The 18,859-nt window shown below is 40.4% G+C and overlaps 2 protein-coding genes across 2 annotated transcripts; both read right to left on the bottom strand.

The window, feature by feature from the left end:
• Nucleotides 1-317: 317 nt before the first annotated feature.
• Nucleotides 318-9,200, bottom strand: LOC147960209 (uncharacterized). Its single transcript, XM_087535725.1, has 5 exons — nt 9,147-9,200; nt 9,000-9,042; nt 8,854-8,911; nt 634-759; nt 318-414 (listed from the first exon to the last, which is right to left on the bottom strand). Exons 1-5 carry the CDS (start codon nt 9,198-9,200, stop codon nt 318-320), a joined length of 378 nt encoding a protein of 125 aa, XP_087391851.1.
• Nucleotides 1,874-8,006, bottom strand: LOC147960210 (uncharacterized). The gene is made up of 10 exons (XM_087537437.1): nt 7,952-8,006; nt 7,152-7,412; nt 6,952-7,065; nt 6,424-6,864; nt 6,259-6,336; nt 5,276-6,178; nt 4,921-5,184; nt 4,095-4,227; nt 3,530-3,659; nt 1,874-3,466 (listed from the first exon to the last, which is right to left on the bottom strand). Exons 1-10 carry the CDS (start codon nt 8,004-8,006, stop codon nt 1,874-1,876), a joined length of 3,972 nt encoding a protein of 1,323 aa, XP_087393563.1.
• Nucleotides 9,201-18,859: the final 9,659 nt, after the last annotated feature.

Raw genomic sequence — 18,859 nt, 5'->3', positions numbered from 1 at the left:
CGTGGCATATGTGGTTAGCAACTCAAAACTTGATAAACAATTTAAAGCAGAATATGTGGCCTTTGATCATAGATGGCTGGTGGCTACAAAGAACAGAAATCAATGCATCTTATAAGCTTGCTTGTGGTCGCATTGCTACAAATAGAAATCAATCATTATACATGATATAGTTATGGAAAGAAATGGATCAATTATACATGATATGGAAGGAAATCTATCATTCTACATAATATAGTTATGGAAAGAAATATTAGTACTCAAATGTTGACATCAAAGTAACTGAGCAAAGTACAAGCAACTATCACCTCTGTTTATGACTAGAACTGAACCAGTAGACATCCTGTAGGAAGAGCCTGACACTTATCCACTTCCAACTGCATACATAGAAGCTTTTGCCACTGGGCTACCATGCTCCTGATAAACATTATACAGTATCACATCCCTTCCTTGCTGAGTAAATCAGACTTCAAGAAACAAAAACAAACACCTGAGAATAATCACACAATTTCAACCCTATATAACATCATTTTTACATCTGAAACAGCTGAGTAACCAAGAAAATTTCAACACTATATCAATGCCCATTACAAGATTACTAATGGCTAAATGACAAAAATAACAAAGAAATCTCACCATTGGCGGTGAAGCGGAGACCATAGGCGGCACCGCTCAGGCGAGGAAGTAGAGGTGAGGCGACACTGCTTGGGGCGAGGATGGAGATGAGTTGCTATCCAGACGTAGTCGACACAACACTGCCTGCTGCGGAGGACGAATAGGAGGCATGCTGTGAGAATGAGAGGAGGACCAATTACACAACAGAACATACAGATCGAAGGACCAAATCAAGGGTGCAGACTGAAATATTGTACTGTACTAGTAAATGGCACGTGCTTTGCACGTGTAGCTTTATGAATGTAGACCAACATCACCAAGTGAACTTTGCAACTCAAAATAAGTAAAATACTCCCTCTGTCGCATATTTTAGTTATCGCTACAATGGATGTATCAACAACAACTAATATAGGACAAAGGGAATAAATAGTTACTCGCTTCAATCTGAATTAATTGACGTGACTTCTATGCAATGTCTTACTTACATTGTATATAGGTTGCGTCAGTTAATTCGTATTGGATGGAGTATATTCTTTTTAAGACCGGATAGACGGCTTCCTGAGGTTGGCCTTTAACATACCAAACCATCAATGTAGGAACACCCAAGGATTTTTTTTGAGTTTCCTGAAATTCATAGTTTGACACACTTGTCTTCAAACAAAAAGAAAAAACAGAGGAAAAATATGTGCTCTTTGTGTTTGGTACTTGTACATATATCATCTACTTCAAAGCTCAAGCTTTGTCCTTCTTATCAGATTTTACAGAACAGCATAAAAAATATACTCTAATGTGTAACAACATATTTACAAATTGCAACATAAAAGTTTCAGTTTTGATTAGGCTAAACTTCTTCGCAAAACAGATTTCCCTAGACAGCTGACATTCCCCAATTTTCAGAGACATTTCCTTCAAAAACCATTTGCTACTGCACCATTGTAGACATGATCAGCTCTTGACATTCTTCTAGAATAGGCATCCGCATGGACTTGGTGCTTTGCAAACCTGCCCAGTAATTACATTTGTAAGGGAAAAAAATATTATACCACAAGGATGCACTTGGACAAAAAAATGCAAGAGGAACAGAGACAATTCTATGCTTGCAGGTAGCACCTTAAGTTACATTCACACGCACAAGATTGCATGTTTCTAATGTCATGGAATCAAGCATGGATGCACATGTGTAATTTTTATGCTTGTAAACATAAAGAAACTTGCAGTATTAGAAGTAACAATGACTAATACACGAATACCTGTATGTAAATTACATCAAGACATCTTTGTACACGATATTTTTGGTGCTTTTTCCCGATGGATCAATTTCCTTATTTGGCTTTGCAAGTATTCTTGTTGTTTGTCTTGACATCCCTCTTGATAAAGCAACATAGAGTTGACCATGAGAGAACACCGGCTCTGGAAGATAGATGCCAACATTTGGAATAGTTTGACCTTGAGCTTTGTTGATTGTCATTGCAAAGCTGAGTCGAATTGGAAATTGCTTTCTTTTAAACTTGAAGGGGAGTACATCATCTTCTGAAGGATATAGAGGAATTCGTGGAAGGAATACTCTTTTCCCAGCATGTTGCCCGCCAATTATTTCTGCATCAATAGCGTTCTCTTGAAATGCTCTGATAATAAGTCTTGTTCCATTGCACAATCCGTTAAAAGGATCTAGATTGCGAAGTGAAATCACAGGACAATTAATCTTCAGTCGAAGGACATGTGGAGGCAGGCCATTAGGTGTGAGTGAGTTTAGAAATTCAGGTGGGTAGTAGTTATGTGGATCATCCACTGCTGAATCAAAACTATAGTAGATTTGTTCTTCCCCAGGAAACCGATCAATAAGCTTCTCGTTTAGTTCATCAACATATTCATTCTTGGTGGAGAGAATGGCGCGAGTACTAATATAAGATGGTGATATTCCATTCTGGCCAAGTGAAGGAAAGATATCATTAATTAACTTACTGACAGAGTGTTTTGGATCTATGTATGGTACAACAATTTCATCTGGTAGGCGCACATAATCTTGGCCGATTGATTCTTCTGTACCATCACCAATTCTTAACAGAAAATCTGAGAACCATGGATCAGATTGTGCTCTCATATTACGCCATAGTTTTATTTGTTTTATACACCGCCAAAGATACGATTTCTTTAGTGTAGCATCTGTAATTTGTGCTCTTGTGCCTCGCCTCACTACAGGGAGAACTTGTCTGAAATCTCCTCCTAACACTGTGACCTTTCCTCCAAATGGAGATAGAACACCAGTAATATCTTGCAAGGATCTATCAAGTGCCTCCACAGCTTGACGTTTTGTCATGGCTACTTCGTCCCAAATTATCAAGGACGCTCTCCGAAGCAACTCTGAAGTCCCACTCTGTTTACTGAAGCTGCACAAACTATCATCATGAATATTTACTGGTATTTTAAATCTCGAATGTGCTGTCCTACCGCCCGGCATGATGGACGCTGCAATTCCAGATGTTGCAGTTGCAATTGCTATTAGCCCCATGGAACGCACTTTAGCGAGCAAAGCTTTATAGAGATGTGTCTTTCCTGTACCTCCTGGACCATCAATAAAGAATACCTTACTCTTCTTCTGTAGGACGTGATGCATTATCTCATCAAAGGCAAGTCTTTGCTCACAATTTAGTGTTGCATAAAGGTCCAGATGCTCTGGATCAATATTAATAGACATCTCTTCTATTACTTCTCTACAATTAGAGCCAGCCAACTCAGTGCCATCTAGCATTTCTGGAAGATCAAAGCAACTGATGTCCTTCCCCATTGAATATAGGATATCACTAATATCTCTAAGTACCATCTGCTCTATAGATTCTTTATCAGTTGCGCTGCCCTGCTAAAAATCATCAGCCATGGCCTCAAAATGCTTTTCCCATAATTCACGGACATTTTTTACCTCACAGAAAACCAATATTGTAGCAAAAAGCCTTCTAAAGGCAGAAGGCATTGCAAATGTCGCATCCTCGCTCAGACAATCAGAAATACTACAATCAGCCTCAATCAGACCCCTTCTTTCTGCGGCCTCTCTAAAAGTGGCAAAAACAAAACCATCGACAGTCCGTAAATCCTCAAAAGATGTAGCCCCTCTCACATGATTTAGCAGTATCCTCAAGTAATAGCGTTCTCCTTCAGCTGGGTGTGCAACGACAAGTCTCCCTACTTGTATTCTCTGTTTGCGATGTTTCCAGCTCTTGTTACTATTATTCCATACAAAAAATTCTGGAAATTCCTTGTATAAGAAATTCCTGGCATAACTATTAATAGAGTTCATTCTCAAGTATTCAGTTAGCATTGTTCTCAAAGACGATCCTTTGCAGACCACATCCTCTAATTTTTCTGAATCTTTATAGTGAACAAGGTGCATATTTGGCAGATGGACTTGTAGCTGTATAACTGATGGATACATCTCACTAAGGTTGAAAGAGTAAATCCTCCAGATTGCTTCCGGAGGTGAAATAAACCTTGCATCTCTATACTCACGAATTTCATTAATAACTGCATCATCTTCTGCGGCTTCGATGACAATGGAGGCACGATCATGACCTTTGTAGATGTATTTGAATAAATATTTCACAGCCTTGACGCTAGAGCAAACTTCAATATTTATATGGCAATTGTATCGAATAAGTAAATAGGGATTGTATGGGACAACCCATCTATTATGCAAAACTGCACCCCTGATGCGCACTCGACGGCCGTCATTCCTGCGCCTATAAATTGGATAAGAGTCCTCTCCTTGTTGTGTAGTCTCTGCGAAATGTCGAGGATAATGATACCGACAACTTCCATTTTCCATGCAAGGATTATTTATGTTGAGAACTCCACATGGGCCGTGCATCATGTGCTTAATAACTAAATCATGCAGCATAGGATATTTATCATTATCAGGAATTTCAGCTGATATTATCTCATCATATTGGTCCGGATTAGTTATCTTGTAGTTTGATTTCAGAATTATTAAAAAATGTGCATGTGGTAGACCTCTTTTCTGAAATTCAATTACGTGCACATGTGCAGCAACTTCACCAAAGAATTTCTTCTTAAACAAAAGATCCTTTAAATCCTCCAATTTTGCCTTGAAGACTCGTGCTACCAAGTCCGGCCTGTCTTGTGGTGATTGACCTTCTGCTAGTTCTCTAGTTATCTCTTCCCAATGTGGATTGCAAGTCATTGTAAGGAATATGTCTGGTTTCCCAAACCGTTGGACCAAAGCCATTGCATCCAGATATCTTCGACGCATATCTCTTGGTCCTCTGATAAATGATGGGGGAAGCACAATGCGCCTACCTGTCATGCACCCACGTGTTTCACCGGCAACAATGCTATCGACCAATCCTTGATACAAATCTGCTCTGATGAGAACCTGAGTTGATGGCTTTGACAAGAATGCCAATCTTATTGATTCAATCTTAATGTACATATCAACTATATATTGTTGAGTCAATCGCCTTCCAAAGAGTAAGATGTTAAACTTCCCAGGTCTAATTTGCAGCTTGAAACAATAATATTCTCTTGGTGAGATGCAAGAACCAGAACTATTCTCTAGCATTCCTACAGAATCCAAAATAATATATGATTATTAAATAGTTCTAGAAACTAAAACTTTGAGCATGTAACCAATTAATGTATGATGGAAACTTACCTTCTATATCAAAATCATTTGCTTCATTGTCTATTATTTTCCTAGCATGTCGACTTAATCTGGGCAGATCCAAGTTCCATCCGACCTCTGCGTTTCGGAAAAACAACAGATATGATAGTGGATCATAGCAACCATGATATGCTTTTATATATTGTGGACGGTCTGATACACCATAAATCATGATACTTCTATCAAAATGACCTCGAGGATCGCTTCCCTCGACCCAAATTGCTGCCACCTGTGATGCTGTCGGAGCATTATATACTCTCTGGTCTAAAGCAATATTTGTGTTGAGCTCAATCCTATACTCGCAAAGGTTTGGAATGGAGCCGAGACTTCTAAAGATATGGACATAAGGATTAGATGAGAGTATGCCCAACAATTTTCTGATGAGATCTTTATCAAGGTTAGGTGAATGACGAAATCTTTGCTGTAAATCTGCATCAGTGTCATAAAAGTACAGTTGTAGATGCTTGGGCCCATCATCCTTTGGCACTAATTGGTCAATTCGATGATAAATTTGACCTTGTGTGCGGAATGTGTAAACTCCAGATCTGTTATTGCAAAAACGTTGATCCAAGACAACACCAAGAGATGTAAAGGAGAAGTGAGAATTGAAGTAACGTATGTTATCCCGGAAATACTTCGCATCTGGATCTTGGCTGCTGTACAGTCGACGTAATTCATCAGGGACTGGTGGAGTTACTATTTTAACTTTTCCACCCATGCAACAAAACGTTGGTTTTTCATACTGGAACCTTTTTGCATTGCAATGCCTACAGTCAGGAACTGGATCTAGAAGATGATAATCAGTGGGTAAATTTTGATATATATGATCATATGGATCTGCCTGAATGCAACTTTGGGCATTATTATTTTCTAAATACGACTGAAATTCAAAACCTGCATTTTTTATTAGGCTAGATTAGAAATACAAATCATATTTAAAAGTAATATTGTCGATTAAGTACAGTAATACTTACCATGCCCACTAAACATACGAATTTCTTCATCAGGGTCATCATTATATCCAAGCATTTCTCCTGTTTCCCCAATGTTATCTGTTGATTGTCGAATCATCATATACGTCACACAATGTTTTATATGGACCAATATAATAGATAAATGCTAGTTGGTACTGAGATTACCTTGAATGGCAGGAAAAGAATCCTTTGGCAGGTAGATGAGATCTTCATGTTGACGGCTGGTATGACCTTGTAGTTGCACATGAGTATATCCAACTGTATTTTGTAAATTACTACTGATTGCCCCATCAGATGTATCTTGTGCATGGCTGCAACTTGCGTCTTGAGACTTTCTTCTTCTTTTATACTCACGGCCTCTTTGTAAATATGCTTCTTTTTGTTCAGGTGCCAATTGGGAATACCAGCTAGTGCCGTGTCGCCGCTTACATCCACTGTTATTTTTTTGCGCATCAATTACAGCTTGGCCTTCCGAAGCAATAGGAGATACAGAAATTCTAGATGGACTTATCTTCAGCCGAGTACCCTTTTTTGGGTGGCACATGTTTGGCTGAACAAGGACGCTTTGGTCAGATGCAGACACATCATAACTATCGACTATTGTCACTGTTTTTGACATTACAACAAACAAATTAGTCTGTAATATTAGTAAACAGAAATGTATTAGTACTGAATTAATATATTTTTATCAACCTCGTTTCCTTTTTGTCAGACACCTACTTTGATGGACCCCTGAACTGTGTGTCATAGAACCTGAAAATGGAAGGCTTTCTTGTTCTTGTAACATAGTCACAGCTACTTCTTTCCCTGGCACACAAATTGCAGACTAATGTCACCACCTAATCATGTATAATGAAGATGCTTATTTTACTTATCATCACACAACAAAGTACCTTCTGGCGTCGTAGAAGATTCAGTTGGCAAGTGTGTGTTATCATTGGTACTCATACTGGTCTCCCCTCTTACGGGTTGCACAGTCTTACTAATTGCATTGTCACCTCGCTTGATTCGTTTGTACTCACGATTCCTTTTCAAATAAGCTTCTCTCTGTTGTGGCGTCATCTGCATATACCTAACCCGATCACGGTAACGTTTGCGTTGAGAAGGATCCGTTGGTACAGCACCGGTTTGTTCAGTTAGGTGACGATATTGATCTACAATCATCAGCTTAATGAGACACACACAAGAAAAGATTGGTACTGAACTGGAATTTACATTTCAGGGCATGCAGAGAGAGAGAGAGGGAAAGAGAGAGAGAGAGAGAATGTTCTTTAGCCAACAATCATTTTTTCATTGGTAAACAGAAAATATGAATTCATTATCGCAGTTGATGTCCGTCAGTAATGAGTGTCAATCATATTTCTATCAAAATAAATATTTTAAATGTGAACAAGGAAATGGCCCAAATAAAATAGCAGAGTCATAAAAAATCAAGAAAAATAATCAAATCATCTTTCGTGACACACTTATCTCAATACATAGTAGCTTTTGTAGTCTACGTACAGAATCTGCAACTTACACTGGCTTAGTCAAAAACGCAAACATCTTGCACGCAAAGAAATAGCCAAGAAAATCAACAAGGTATAACCAGCTAATCCTAATGACAGGAAGCAATCTGACATAAAGGAATTCTCCAAACTCATAATCATCAACAGAAAAAGAAAAACGGGAATGTAGAGAAGGAGCAACTCACCTGTGCTTTCCTCCCGTGCTGTAGGCCGTCCGCACAAAGAATGTGTATTGTACATGGCGGCTTGCCGGTGTATGACGCGGCTGGAGAGAGCGAAGAGACGAAGACGCGCTAATCTGAATGAACGAAGACGGGGCGCAAGAGTGGCACACTTCAGAACAACCAAGCCCTGCGATCTCAATAGCAAGGTCGTCAAAGAGTTGAGGTACTCTGCAAGCAGATGGAAATGGAATTTTAGCAAGATGTGAGCGGGGAGATACAGGCAATGGGAGACAACGGGGATGGAGTTGTGGCAGGATGATAGCCTTGGGCTAGCCCGGGATGAACGTTTTTGTTTTTTCCTTTTGAAATCGGGATGAAGCTTGAAGGTATGCAGTCTTTTCCATTCCAACAGAGCGCGCGCGCGGGGCTCTGTTTCAATTAAATTATTCCAAACGTCGTGAGCCGTGGAGCTATCGGGAAGGTGCGAGTAGCTTCCGAACGCGCGAGCGCGCGGGAGACAGCGCGGGAAGGGAGTGGTGACGAATCCAACTGATTGCAGCCGTCCGATTCAGTGAAGCTAAGGGCTGATGAAGGGTGGATAAGGGGATATGTGGTGAAATCAACGGCTAGAAGTGAGTTTGTGTTACTTGGCGGGAAACAAGAGTGGAGTGTAAATCCAATTTCAAAACTGATGCATTATAGTAGTAGAGATACATAGTAGAGTCTAGCACTGCATTCTAGCTCCAAGTCAAAAATCTTTCATGTGCAAATAGGCAGAACATGCTTAGATAGAACAAAAAAATGCATTGAGTTAAACATTTGTAAAGAGTCTACAGGAATGACATGGAAGATTTCGTGCACATGCAAATGCTCATTTTGTAAACTTCATTAATGTACAGAGTGGAGGGAAACATGTATATTACCTCCTCAGCTTGATTGTGGTCGCATTACTGCTTTTGCCACGGACTTCTCCACTTCCAACTGCACACATAGAAGGAAAGCTTTTTAAGCAATCAACCATGACTCCATGATAGTCATTGGTAAATTCAATCATAAGACAAAAGCTCACATGGTTGTGTATGGCTATGAGATACATCGCCCTTGAGCTTGCCCTATGGTGGTCATGTTCCAGCACCATGAGGTAATTTCTACACGGACATGATATAGTGTTCCCTCTTGCTGAATGAGTAAAAGCAAAATCTATGAATTTCTTTACCCCGTCAATATATGCTTGTGTATTTCTAGCTTTATCCATCCAACTCTTGTCCATTCTTGACCAATTTCACCCAAATAGCCTAACATGCGAAACAAAGTATACTTTTATTAAGGAAAAAAATCTAGTAACAAAATGCATATCATCTTTATCTATTACAGGCAACAAGAAATACAATACGGAGAAGGAATGCCATCACACAACAAATTATAATGAACTGAAGCATATCATTCAGAATATACAAAAACCAAAATAGCAGTAAGAATGTCATCATCTATATCATAAAAGTGTAGCACCTAGTTTGTCCACATATCGTATTTTACAAAACACAAGCAAAGATGCTACTACTTTGGGGCATCAACTAAACAACTTAGCTAGGTGGACTAAACAAGTGGGCTGAAGACGTAAAAAAATAGCTTTCTTTCATCTCAAATTCAAATAAACTAGAAACCTCGATTAAACAACTTAGTTAGGTTTCAACGAGTCTAATTAAGGTATGCATTGTTAATCACCATACTTCCCCATCCTTCGATCTGAAGGGCTACTAATAGTACTAGTGTTCATCTATCTTTATTTTCAAGTTCCGTTTGCAAACAATGCAAATAACCTTTGAAGATGTTTGGATCATGGTTTTTTCGTCATTATCAGATCATAATTAAAAACGATGATTTGTTCTAACTGCTAGAATAGTTAAGTGCTACTGTTCGAGATTACATACATGTGTAGCTGCACATTCAGATGTTAAAAGAGACAGGAGTTGAAATCTCACCTATTGAAGAGGACACTAGTGAAAGGAAATACATGACGTGGCTGCCTAGGGGAAGGGTACTGAGGAGACAGAGCCGCTCGCGGGAGGGAGGACGCTCCGCTGCTCGGGGGAGATGACGTAGAGGAGGCAGCCCCGCTCAATACTTTGGAGAAGGCCTGCTCGGTGTGGACCAAGCTCGCGGAGAAGGGGGGTGGTCGCCAGTGGAGTGGCTCTGTGACGTGGAAGGCCGGCGCTGGTGGTGTCGTCCGTGTCCTCAGCGGCGCTGTGATGTGGGGTCGACCGCGACAGTAGTTTGCAGCGGTGGGGTGTGGAGGGCGGAGTCTGCAACAGCAGCGGGGAGTGGTTGGGGCAGGCGGGGCAGCGGTGGTGTGGTGGAGGGCGCGGTCGGCGGCGGTGGGGGTGTGGCTAGGGTTCGCGGCGTATGCGGTCTGGATCGATTTGGGGATGAACTGGATCGAAGTCTCTGGATGAGGGACACGACGCGTCTATATTTTTTCAGGCCAAAAGTCTCGCTCGCTTTTGTGCTCTTGTTGGCGCGCGCTTTAGGCCCAACTCTGTTTTGGTCCCGCGCCATCCAACTCAAAAAAAATATTTGGTCCCGCGCCAGAGATGGTCCCCCGGCAGATAACATGCCGTGTCGTAGTTCTCCCGGCAAATGTTGCACCCTCATTATTACCGGCAGTCTTATTGCCCTTGTTTCTTCGGTTCTACCGGCAGTTAAAATGCCCTTAGGTAGTTGTACCGATAGTACAAAATGTCCCGGCAGTTTATTTGACCTTGATCAGCTATTTCTACCGGAAGTTAATTGCCCCCAATTAAGTGTTGTGATGTAGTGGTTTGTGATGTATGTCAGAGAGTAAAGGCAGAGCATCAGGAGCCAGCGGGATTGCTACAACCATTGCCGATACCCGAATGGAAGTGGGATAAGCTAGGCATGGACTTTATTACCGGATTACCCCGAACACGTTCAGGCTACGACTCGATATGGGTTGTAGTCGATCGTTTGACAAAGGTAGCTCATTTCATTCCCGTGAAGACTACCTATACCAGTGCAAAGTTGGCAAAGATATACATGACCAGGATTGTATGTCTGCATGGAGTTCCAAGGAGCATTGTATTAGATAGAGGAACCCAATTTACCTCAAAGTTCTGGAATTAGTTGCATGAAACTTTGGGAACCAGACTGGAGTTTAGCACAGCCTTCCATCCGTAGACAGATGGACAGACCGAGAGAGTCAATCAGATTTTGGAGGATATGCTGAGAGCTTGTGCGCTAGATTACAGATCTAGTTGGGACGAGAATTTGCCGTATGCAGAGTTCTCTTACAACAACATCTATCAATCCAGTTTGAAGATGGCCCCTTTCGAAGCCTTGTACGGAAGGAGGTGCAGGACCCCATTGTCTTGGGATGAAGTTGGAGACCGCCAGTTGTTTGGACCGGATCTGATAAAGGAGTCTGAACAGAAAGTGAAATTGATTCGCGATAGGCTCAAGGTAGCTCAGTCCAGGCAGAAGAGTTATGCAGATTCTAAACGCAAGGAGACAGTTTACGAAGTCGGAGACCGAGTTTATCTTCGAGTATCACCACTTCGAGGAGTTAAGCGCTTTGGAGTTAAGGGAAAGTTAGCACCACGTTTTGTAGGACCATACAATGTTTTGGAGTGTATGGGAGAAGTGGCCTACAAATTGGAATTGCCCGAAGGATTGTCAGAAGTTCACGACGTGTTCCACGTTTCCCAGCTGAAGAAGTGCCACGCAGAGATGGCTGAAATACCGCTGAGAGATACGGTACCATTGGAAGCAATTCAGTTGGACAGTGATTTGACCTATGAGGAGAAACCAGTTAAGATTCTAGAGTATGCCAGTCGAGTCACGCGCAGCAAAGTTATCAAGTTTTGCAAGGTTCAGTGGAGCCACCACACGGAGGATGAAGCCACCTGGGAGCGAGAGGAAGAATTGCTGAAGGACCACCCTCACCTATTTTCTAGCCAAACCGAATCTCGAGGGCGAGATTCATCTTAAGGGGGGTAGGTTTGTAACATCCCAAATTTTCAATTTGGAATGTTATACACTAGGTCATCATTGCATATCATATTTATCGCATTTTGGTTGATCCTAGAAATTTCACGCAACTCAAGGACCCTCGGAGAGAGTTGGGGATTTCGTTCTTTTCATATTTGAGTTGTCTCAAATTTTGAAAATAGGATCATTTGATTTTATTTATTTTATCTTCAATTATTTCTATTACAAAAATATGAGAGCGGGAATAAAATGACTTTCCCAAAATAAAGAAATATTGAGGATTTAATAAAAAAATCAAATAAGAGTTATTCTGGTTTTATTTGCTATTTTATTTGAATTTAGGAAAAATGCGCGTTTTTCAAAATTGCATTTAGGACCCAAATAAATGTTCATCCTGTTCGGCTTGATTTTAGGAGCCGGGGAAAATTTATTTTGGGATTTTTGGAGTCCGTTTAGTATTCCTTTTGTTTTTTTTCTAAGCGCAACTTAAAAAAAACTGAACCAACCTACGGGCCGTGTTAGTCCCGGACTCCTCCGGCCTCAGCCTTTATAAGCCGCCGGCCTGCCCCGGGCCGAAACCCTAGCACCCAGCCCCAGCCCCGCCGCCCTAGCACCGTCGCCGCCGCCGCCCCGCCGCCCCGCGCCACCGCCGACCGCCGCCCCGCGCCGTCGCCGACCGCCGCCGCCGCCCGCCGGATCCGTCGCCGGAGGTAGACCTCGCCGCCGCCGGTTTTTCTCGAAAAATCGTTCGGTTTTTCTGACGGTTTTGTTCGTTTTTTTAGTTTTTCAGTTTTTTTTAATAGATCGGTTTTTCCTATTTATTTAAATAGCGAGCGTTCGCTCGTTCGCTCGTTTTAACGAATGTTCATCGTTTTTACTTTTCTCGGAATAAATCCGCGATTTTCCAGATCGCGATTTCTGATCCGATTTTCGTTTTAGTCTAACTTTTCGCTCGTTTATCCGCATCAGGCAATTCAAGCGCCTGGAGTTTCGTCTCGAAACCCTCTTTCCATTTAACCAACTTAAACAAGTTTTTGCCACTGTAAAAATTACCCTAGATCCAAAATAGTAAACGAAGCTTGTTTCTTTTGCCGTTTGTTTTCCGTTGCTTCGTTCGATTTGATTCTTTTTGCCAACCGGAGTTCTTAATTTGAACTTTCTGGTTATATCTCTTATTTGAGTTTTACCTGTGCATTAGCTGAGTACTTATTGTATGCTTGGTTGTTTGCGATAGAGTACCCGGAGTGCGCCGCTTGCTGCTTCGAATCGCTAGGATTCCCGGATCATCAGCAAGGCAAGTAACACTTTGATCATGCTTTCCAACTACCCAGTTTTATTGCATTAGATCTATCCTCAAACATTGCATGATTAGGATCTAATTAAATTGTGGGTTTGGGAAGTAGTTGAGGTAGTACCTATTACCTGTTATTATCAAACCTTTGGGAGTTACTTCTACGTTTGCTTATTATGCCATGCTATGCTAGTAAACGTGGATTGGGTGAGTGTCTCCATGATAGATGTGAGATTGTTAATTAATGGTTTACTTAAGGTGGCAACTTAAATACACATCTGGGTGGATTGAGGCACCAGGGTATTCCAGCGATTGCCTGTTTTTCTTTATGGACCAACATCCAGGCTCAAAGGGATCTTGAGATTATTCATGCTAGAAACTTCCGTGTGCAGCCACAAGCTATTATGGGCTCTAGCATAGTTGATTAAGTCGTGCGAACTCTTACAGTGGTAGACTAGCAGATGTAGGGGATGTAGGTTGGTACGGTCTACCCGTTCGTAAGGTGCTAGCGCTTCTGAAAGACTATGTCTCGGTCATCCGTTTCTCAAAAACCATGTAGTGCGAGAATTCCAATGGAGGAGATCGAGTCTTGTGGGGAAAAGTGCGCAAACCTCTGCAGAGTGTATAAACTAATCATGGTTAGCCATGTCCCCAGTTATGGACATCTTGAGTATCTAGTACCTGAATTATCATGTGAATCTCAACATGTTACTCTAAAATTAATTCTGTTGGGTTTTGTTTAATGATGATGCTTAATTGGGATTGAGAATACTGTCAACCATTCTCAATATTTAACAACCACCATGATAGTTAAATAAAATTTATTCCTTTGTAGTAGGGATAAATTGGCTTTACGCAAAACTGTAACCATAGATCTTTCCACCAGCCAAATATGCATATAGAATAGCCTGATTATTCCATTACTCTCTATGTGTTACTCTGCCAGCATATTCCATGTGCTGACCCGTTTCGGGCTGCAACGTTAATGTTGCAGACTTTTCAGACGACGATTAAGGAGTTTTAGGTCGTGGTTCTATACTCAGTGATGCCGTTGGAGTTGATGGTCTCACTTATCTTCCAAGCCTTCCGCTGTTATCGTTATTAGATTGCCTTAAGCCATATTTATTGTAATAAGTTCTCTTTTGTGACACATGATGTAATAAGTGTGTGATTGCTGCTCTGTTATAAATCTTTCAAGTACTGTGTGGTGTCAGCATTACTGATCTAGGGATGACACCTGAGCACAGAGATTGGACCGTTTGAGGTCTGGTCGCTACATAAATCTTACCAAGCTTTTGTACACAATCACCAGGATATTCGTTGCCAAAAAAATCCAGTATTTTATTGTTAAGAAATTATTTTTATAAGTTAATAAGATGTGAGATATTGTTTTCTTACATATGTAAGTATCTGTTAAATATATGATGACAATAACAATAATATATAATAACATATAAAATAATTTAAATATATATAATATAGTTAGAAGGGAAACAAAAGTTGGACCAGGCGTTCCTATTCTTATATAGGAAAATAGAACAGACCTCTGCGTTTTCTTCAAAAAATACATAAATTGGGCTGCCGATGTTTTAGGAAAAATAAAACCTCGGATGGGAGGTCCATAGGCCGGTCGATACATGACAGCCCTCAAAAAAAATACAAACCGACATGTCGTGGGATGTGCATGTTAAAAAAGAAAGCCTAGACACGGCAACCCAAAACCCAGCGGATACTTGCTGCCCCAGTAATAAATGATACTACCCGCCAGCTCCATAGCTTCGTTGTGAATTTATCTCCTATGTTGAAGCACCTAAAAAATGTAAATATGTTGACAAACCCATGGGCCCCAACGTTCACTACACCATGACACTACTTTCCCAACAGACAGATTGGTTGGGAAAACAACTTCCGCTGACAAACAGTCGGTCGGGAAAGACTTTTGCTGACCAACACAGTCTGTTGGGGAAAGTCCAGACGGGAAAGACTTTTCCCGACCGACATATCTTTCCCGACCGACTATCGGATGGCTATACGAAACATTACCGACCGACTTTCTGTTGGCCCTGCCAAGAACCTTTCCCGACCGATTTTGTCTTACAAACCTTTGCCGACCAACTGTTTGACGGCAATATCTTTGCCGACAAACTTTCCATTGGCCCTGCCATGAACCTTTCCCGACCAACGGTAGGACGGTGATTCCTTTTGCCGACCGACAGTTCATCTGCACTTTGCCAATGGTGTTTGGCATATTACATTATCAAAACAATATCAATCAGATTACATATCTCATCATTATCTATCAAGTTACAATAACTTGCATGTACTCTCAAATATTAAACCAGAACCAAACAAAAATAACACTTATAATTCTCATAATAGAGGTAGCTAAATAAGAGGAAACATTTTCCTGGGTGACCGAAACACCCGATATGTTTATAAAATGATAGATGCATGTCCCACGGTTCAATGCTTGCTACGTTACAAGATATCCTTTACAAAATGGTAGCTACAAGATGCATTGGTTTTGCTCCATTACAAAAGATATCTAGTTGACGCAAACTGACAACTTCATGGTTCCTTCTTGTTCCTCTTGTCTTCCGTACACAACCTGACAGCAACCTGGAAAGACAAAAAAGCATACAATTAATATACATGCAAGCAGATGAAATTTCCTTTTTAGTGAGTACTACTATACTACCTGTTCAACTTGAGAGTAAAGAGCATCAGGCATGGAACATAGAAACCGAATTAATATACAACCAGCTAACTTTGAGGTGAATAAGTTTGATTTGCAGGCCTGTAAACTTCGGATCCTTACGAAAGTGTCAAACTAAGAATAACCAAAGTTGACAAGGAGACGCGACCCTAAGTTTTGAGAAATAATTGGATGATTAAACCATTTCATGACTATCTTCACATGATTTATATCACAGGGTTAAAAAAATGTTGTGCACTGACGATTTATGTTATGCTGTGAAACTGAAAATAATTCATGTCAAGCTGCATAACAGGGAACATAAACAAATGTTGTAGCTGTAGCTATGTTGACTGCTACACTCGTCTAGTTATAACTACAGGAAGCTAAGTACTAGCAACCTTTCGACAATGATGACGAAGAAAAGATATATTCTCACGTTTTCTTATCGACAATGAAATAAACAAATGTTGTCTTTTCACCACCATCAGAGATCTGCAAGAGAGAAAGAATATGAGACATAAAAAGCGAAGGGAAGTCCAGACTACAGGTTTCACATTCATCTGTCATCTGTTGATGTTTGACTTGACTTTCTGTAAGAGAATACCTCAGACAAGATTAACACGGAGGGTGGTTTAAGAGGCGTAATTGAAATGTAATTTTTATTTCTTAAACACAAGAAAGAGCTACAACTATGTGGGCATATAACTTGTTTTCTAGGGAACTGGTACCATATAGCTAAGTATTAGAGATACACCTTACTGGTGTTTTCTATCCATGTGAGAAGTACAGTATTTCAGTTATCTTTGTTTACTCTTCAGTAGTGGCCATAAAATTGAATGGTACTGAAAGGGATGTTGCTATCTTCCTGGTGGCAGCAATAGATGCATGGACACAAAAAACATAATGCTATGTTCCTACTGGCAGCAATAGATACATTGGGGATATTACAATTTGTAGAACCATGGTATATACTTGGACCAAACACATCAAAGTATTTTCAAAAGTGCAGTTTTTTTTACAGAAACTGTGCTATTAAAAAAACTTTGCATCCAAACTGGGCCTAAATGAACACAGGGAAGCAACTATTACTACATAACTAGCAGCAAGGATTCCACGATAAACTTATGTCCAGATTAACTTATGGAATCTGGTCATCATGGAACCTTCATTCACTTTGAGCTAGGATTCCATGATAAATTCCATGATGACCAGATTACATGATGCACTCTTCATGCACTTTGAGCTAGCTAGGGAGCACCAAGAAGAAGCTCTTGTACAGTACCAAGTGGTCATGATAACAGCATGATCACATAAATAGTGAATCACATAAATACCTTAGTGGTGGGATGAGGAAGATGCCCCTGGCTTGTAGGGTTTCATCTACCAAAGTGATCATGATTCAGTATGACACGTCAAACAATTTGAGCCAAGTAGACAAAACACATATTGTTGGTGATTACCTTGCTAGATGGCCATGCAATGGACCTTGTGACAGCATCGGCGACAAATCGTAAACCATCATATTCATAAGGCAGTGTTGCATCCCTTGTGATCACAACATTGACAACAACCTCACAAGAAGATCTAGGAGGCTACAAGAAAATTATCATATATATATATATATTTTGTTTGTGACTCTTGCTCCCGGATGTATGAGGCACTTCATTGGAGCGATTCTTTTTGGTGATAGCACTGCGAGACTATAAGAAAAAAGGTAAGGAGATTTATGATGACTAGACATGTTGACAACATCACTGCCTACTGTTTTGTTATCATATATATTGTTTGTGTTTTGATAATGAATACGTGCATATGTGTTTATTTATGCCCATAACAGAGTGTGCTGCAGGGATATACTACAGTTAGGATATATGGATGGATATACTATAGTTTTGATTCAGCAGGATGACTTGCTTCATTTTGTTCTCTGGTCCTACTTTTCTGTATTTATACTCAAACGCTTTCAGTTGTTCCTCCGTGACCCCACCATCTTTAGCTTTTCCGCTTGCGCTTGCCATTTTTCCTCCTGCAAAAGACACACTATATGAGTACATCGCTGAAAATAGAAAATATTAGTGGATCAAACTCAAGACTTATGAGGCACTACATCAAGAAAATCATATACTAAAAGCAAAAATAAACACTGGACACTCCACACACCTTATGCACTAAGGTGGCATCGAATATTCTGCTACTTCTCTTCATCGGCTCAATGTTACAAACAGTTGTCCTCTATTTAACTGCAGAAAAAATGAGAGAGATGAATGTCAGGTCATATGTATAGAGAGAACCGAGAGGCTTGTGCTACATCCTATTGCGATCCATTGTTTGGCCCGTATGCCCATTGTTTGCCCCTTAGTTGTAAAAGTAAGTTTGTGCCACCAGTTATATTACCCCACCCCATGGAGGACATCTTGGCACTGTATAGTCTGGTCAGATGCAACATTTCAGTAGCAGAAGTGATTATTGCATCATAAATGTTTCCACACAATATTTGACCTTGGCATTGAAGGAAATTTGACAATCATGGTGACTGCTCTGGTCCTTTGGAATTTGTATAGGAAAAATATTTATAACAAAAAATGGAAAAATATTTATAACAAAAAATGGAAAAATATTTATAACGAGAAATGCATATACTAATCCACAGTAATTTTTGTATGCAGCATAATCAGTCTGCATAGTGTTAGTTTCTAGGTTAATTTTGGTTGTAGTTGCTTGCAGGGAAACATGACAATAATAAACCTATCTATATGTCTATATGATACCAAGATTCAAGATGAGCTTGATTCAGGCCATTGTGGGCCAGGTCCTTTTCTTTGAGAGGCAGGAAGCAAGAACTATGCAGCGGGAGTTTTGCATTGTGATTCCATGGTTCTTTCCTCCGGCTGGATGTGGTTCTCCAGCAAAGTGGTGTACACTAAAATGAAGTGAA

This window comes from Triticum urartu, chromosome 7A (genome assembly GCF_056163025.1).
Source record: "Triticum urartu cultivar PI428250 chromosome 7A, HENAU_Tu73, whole genome shotgun sequence".
Classification (NCBI taxonomy): domain Eukaryota; kingdom Viridiplantae; phylum Streptophyta; class Magnoliopsida; order Poales; family Poaceae; genus Triticum; species Triticum urartu.
Note: the sequence above shows the minus strand (reverse complement) of the source record. Positions and strands in the feature narration are given on the sequence as shown.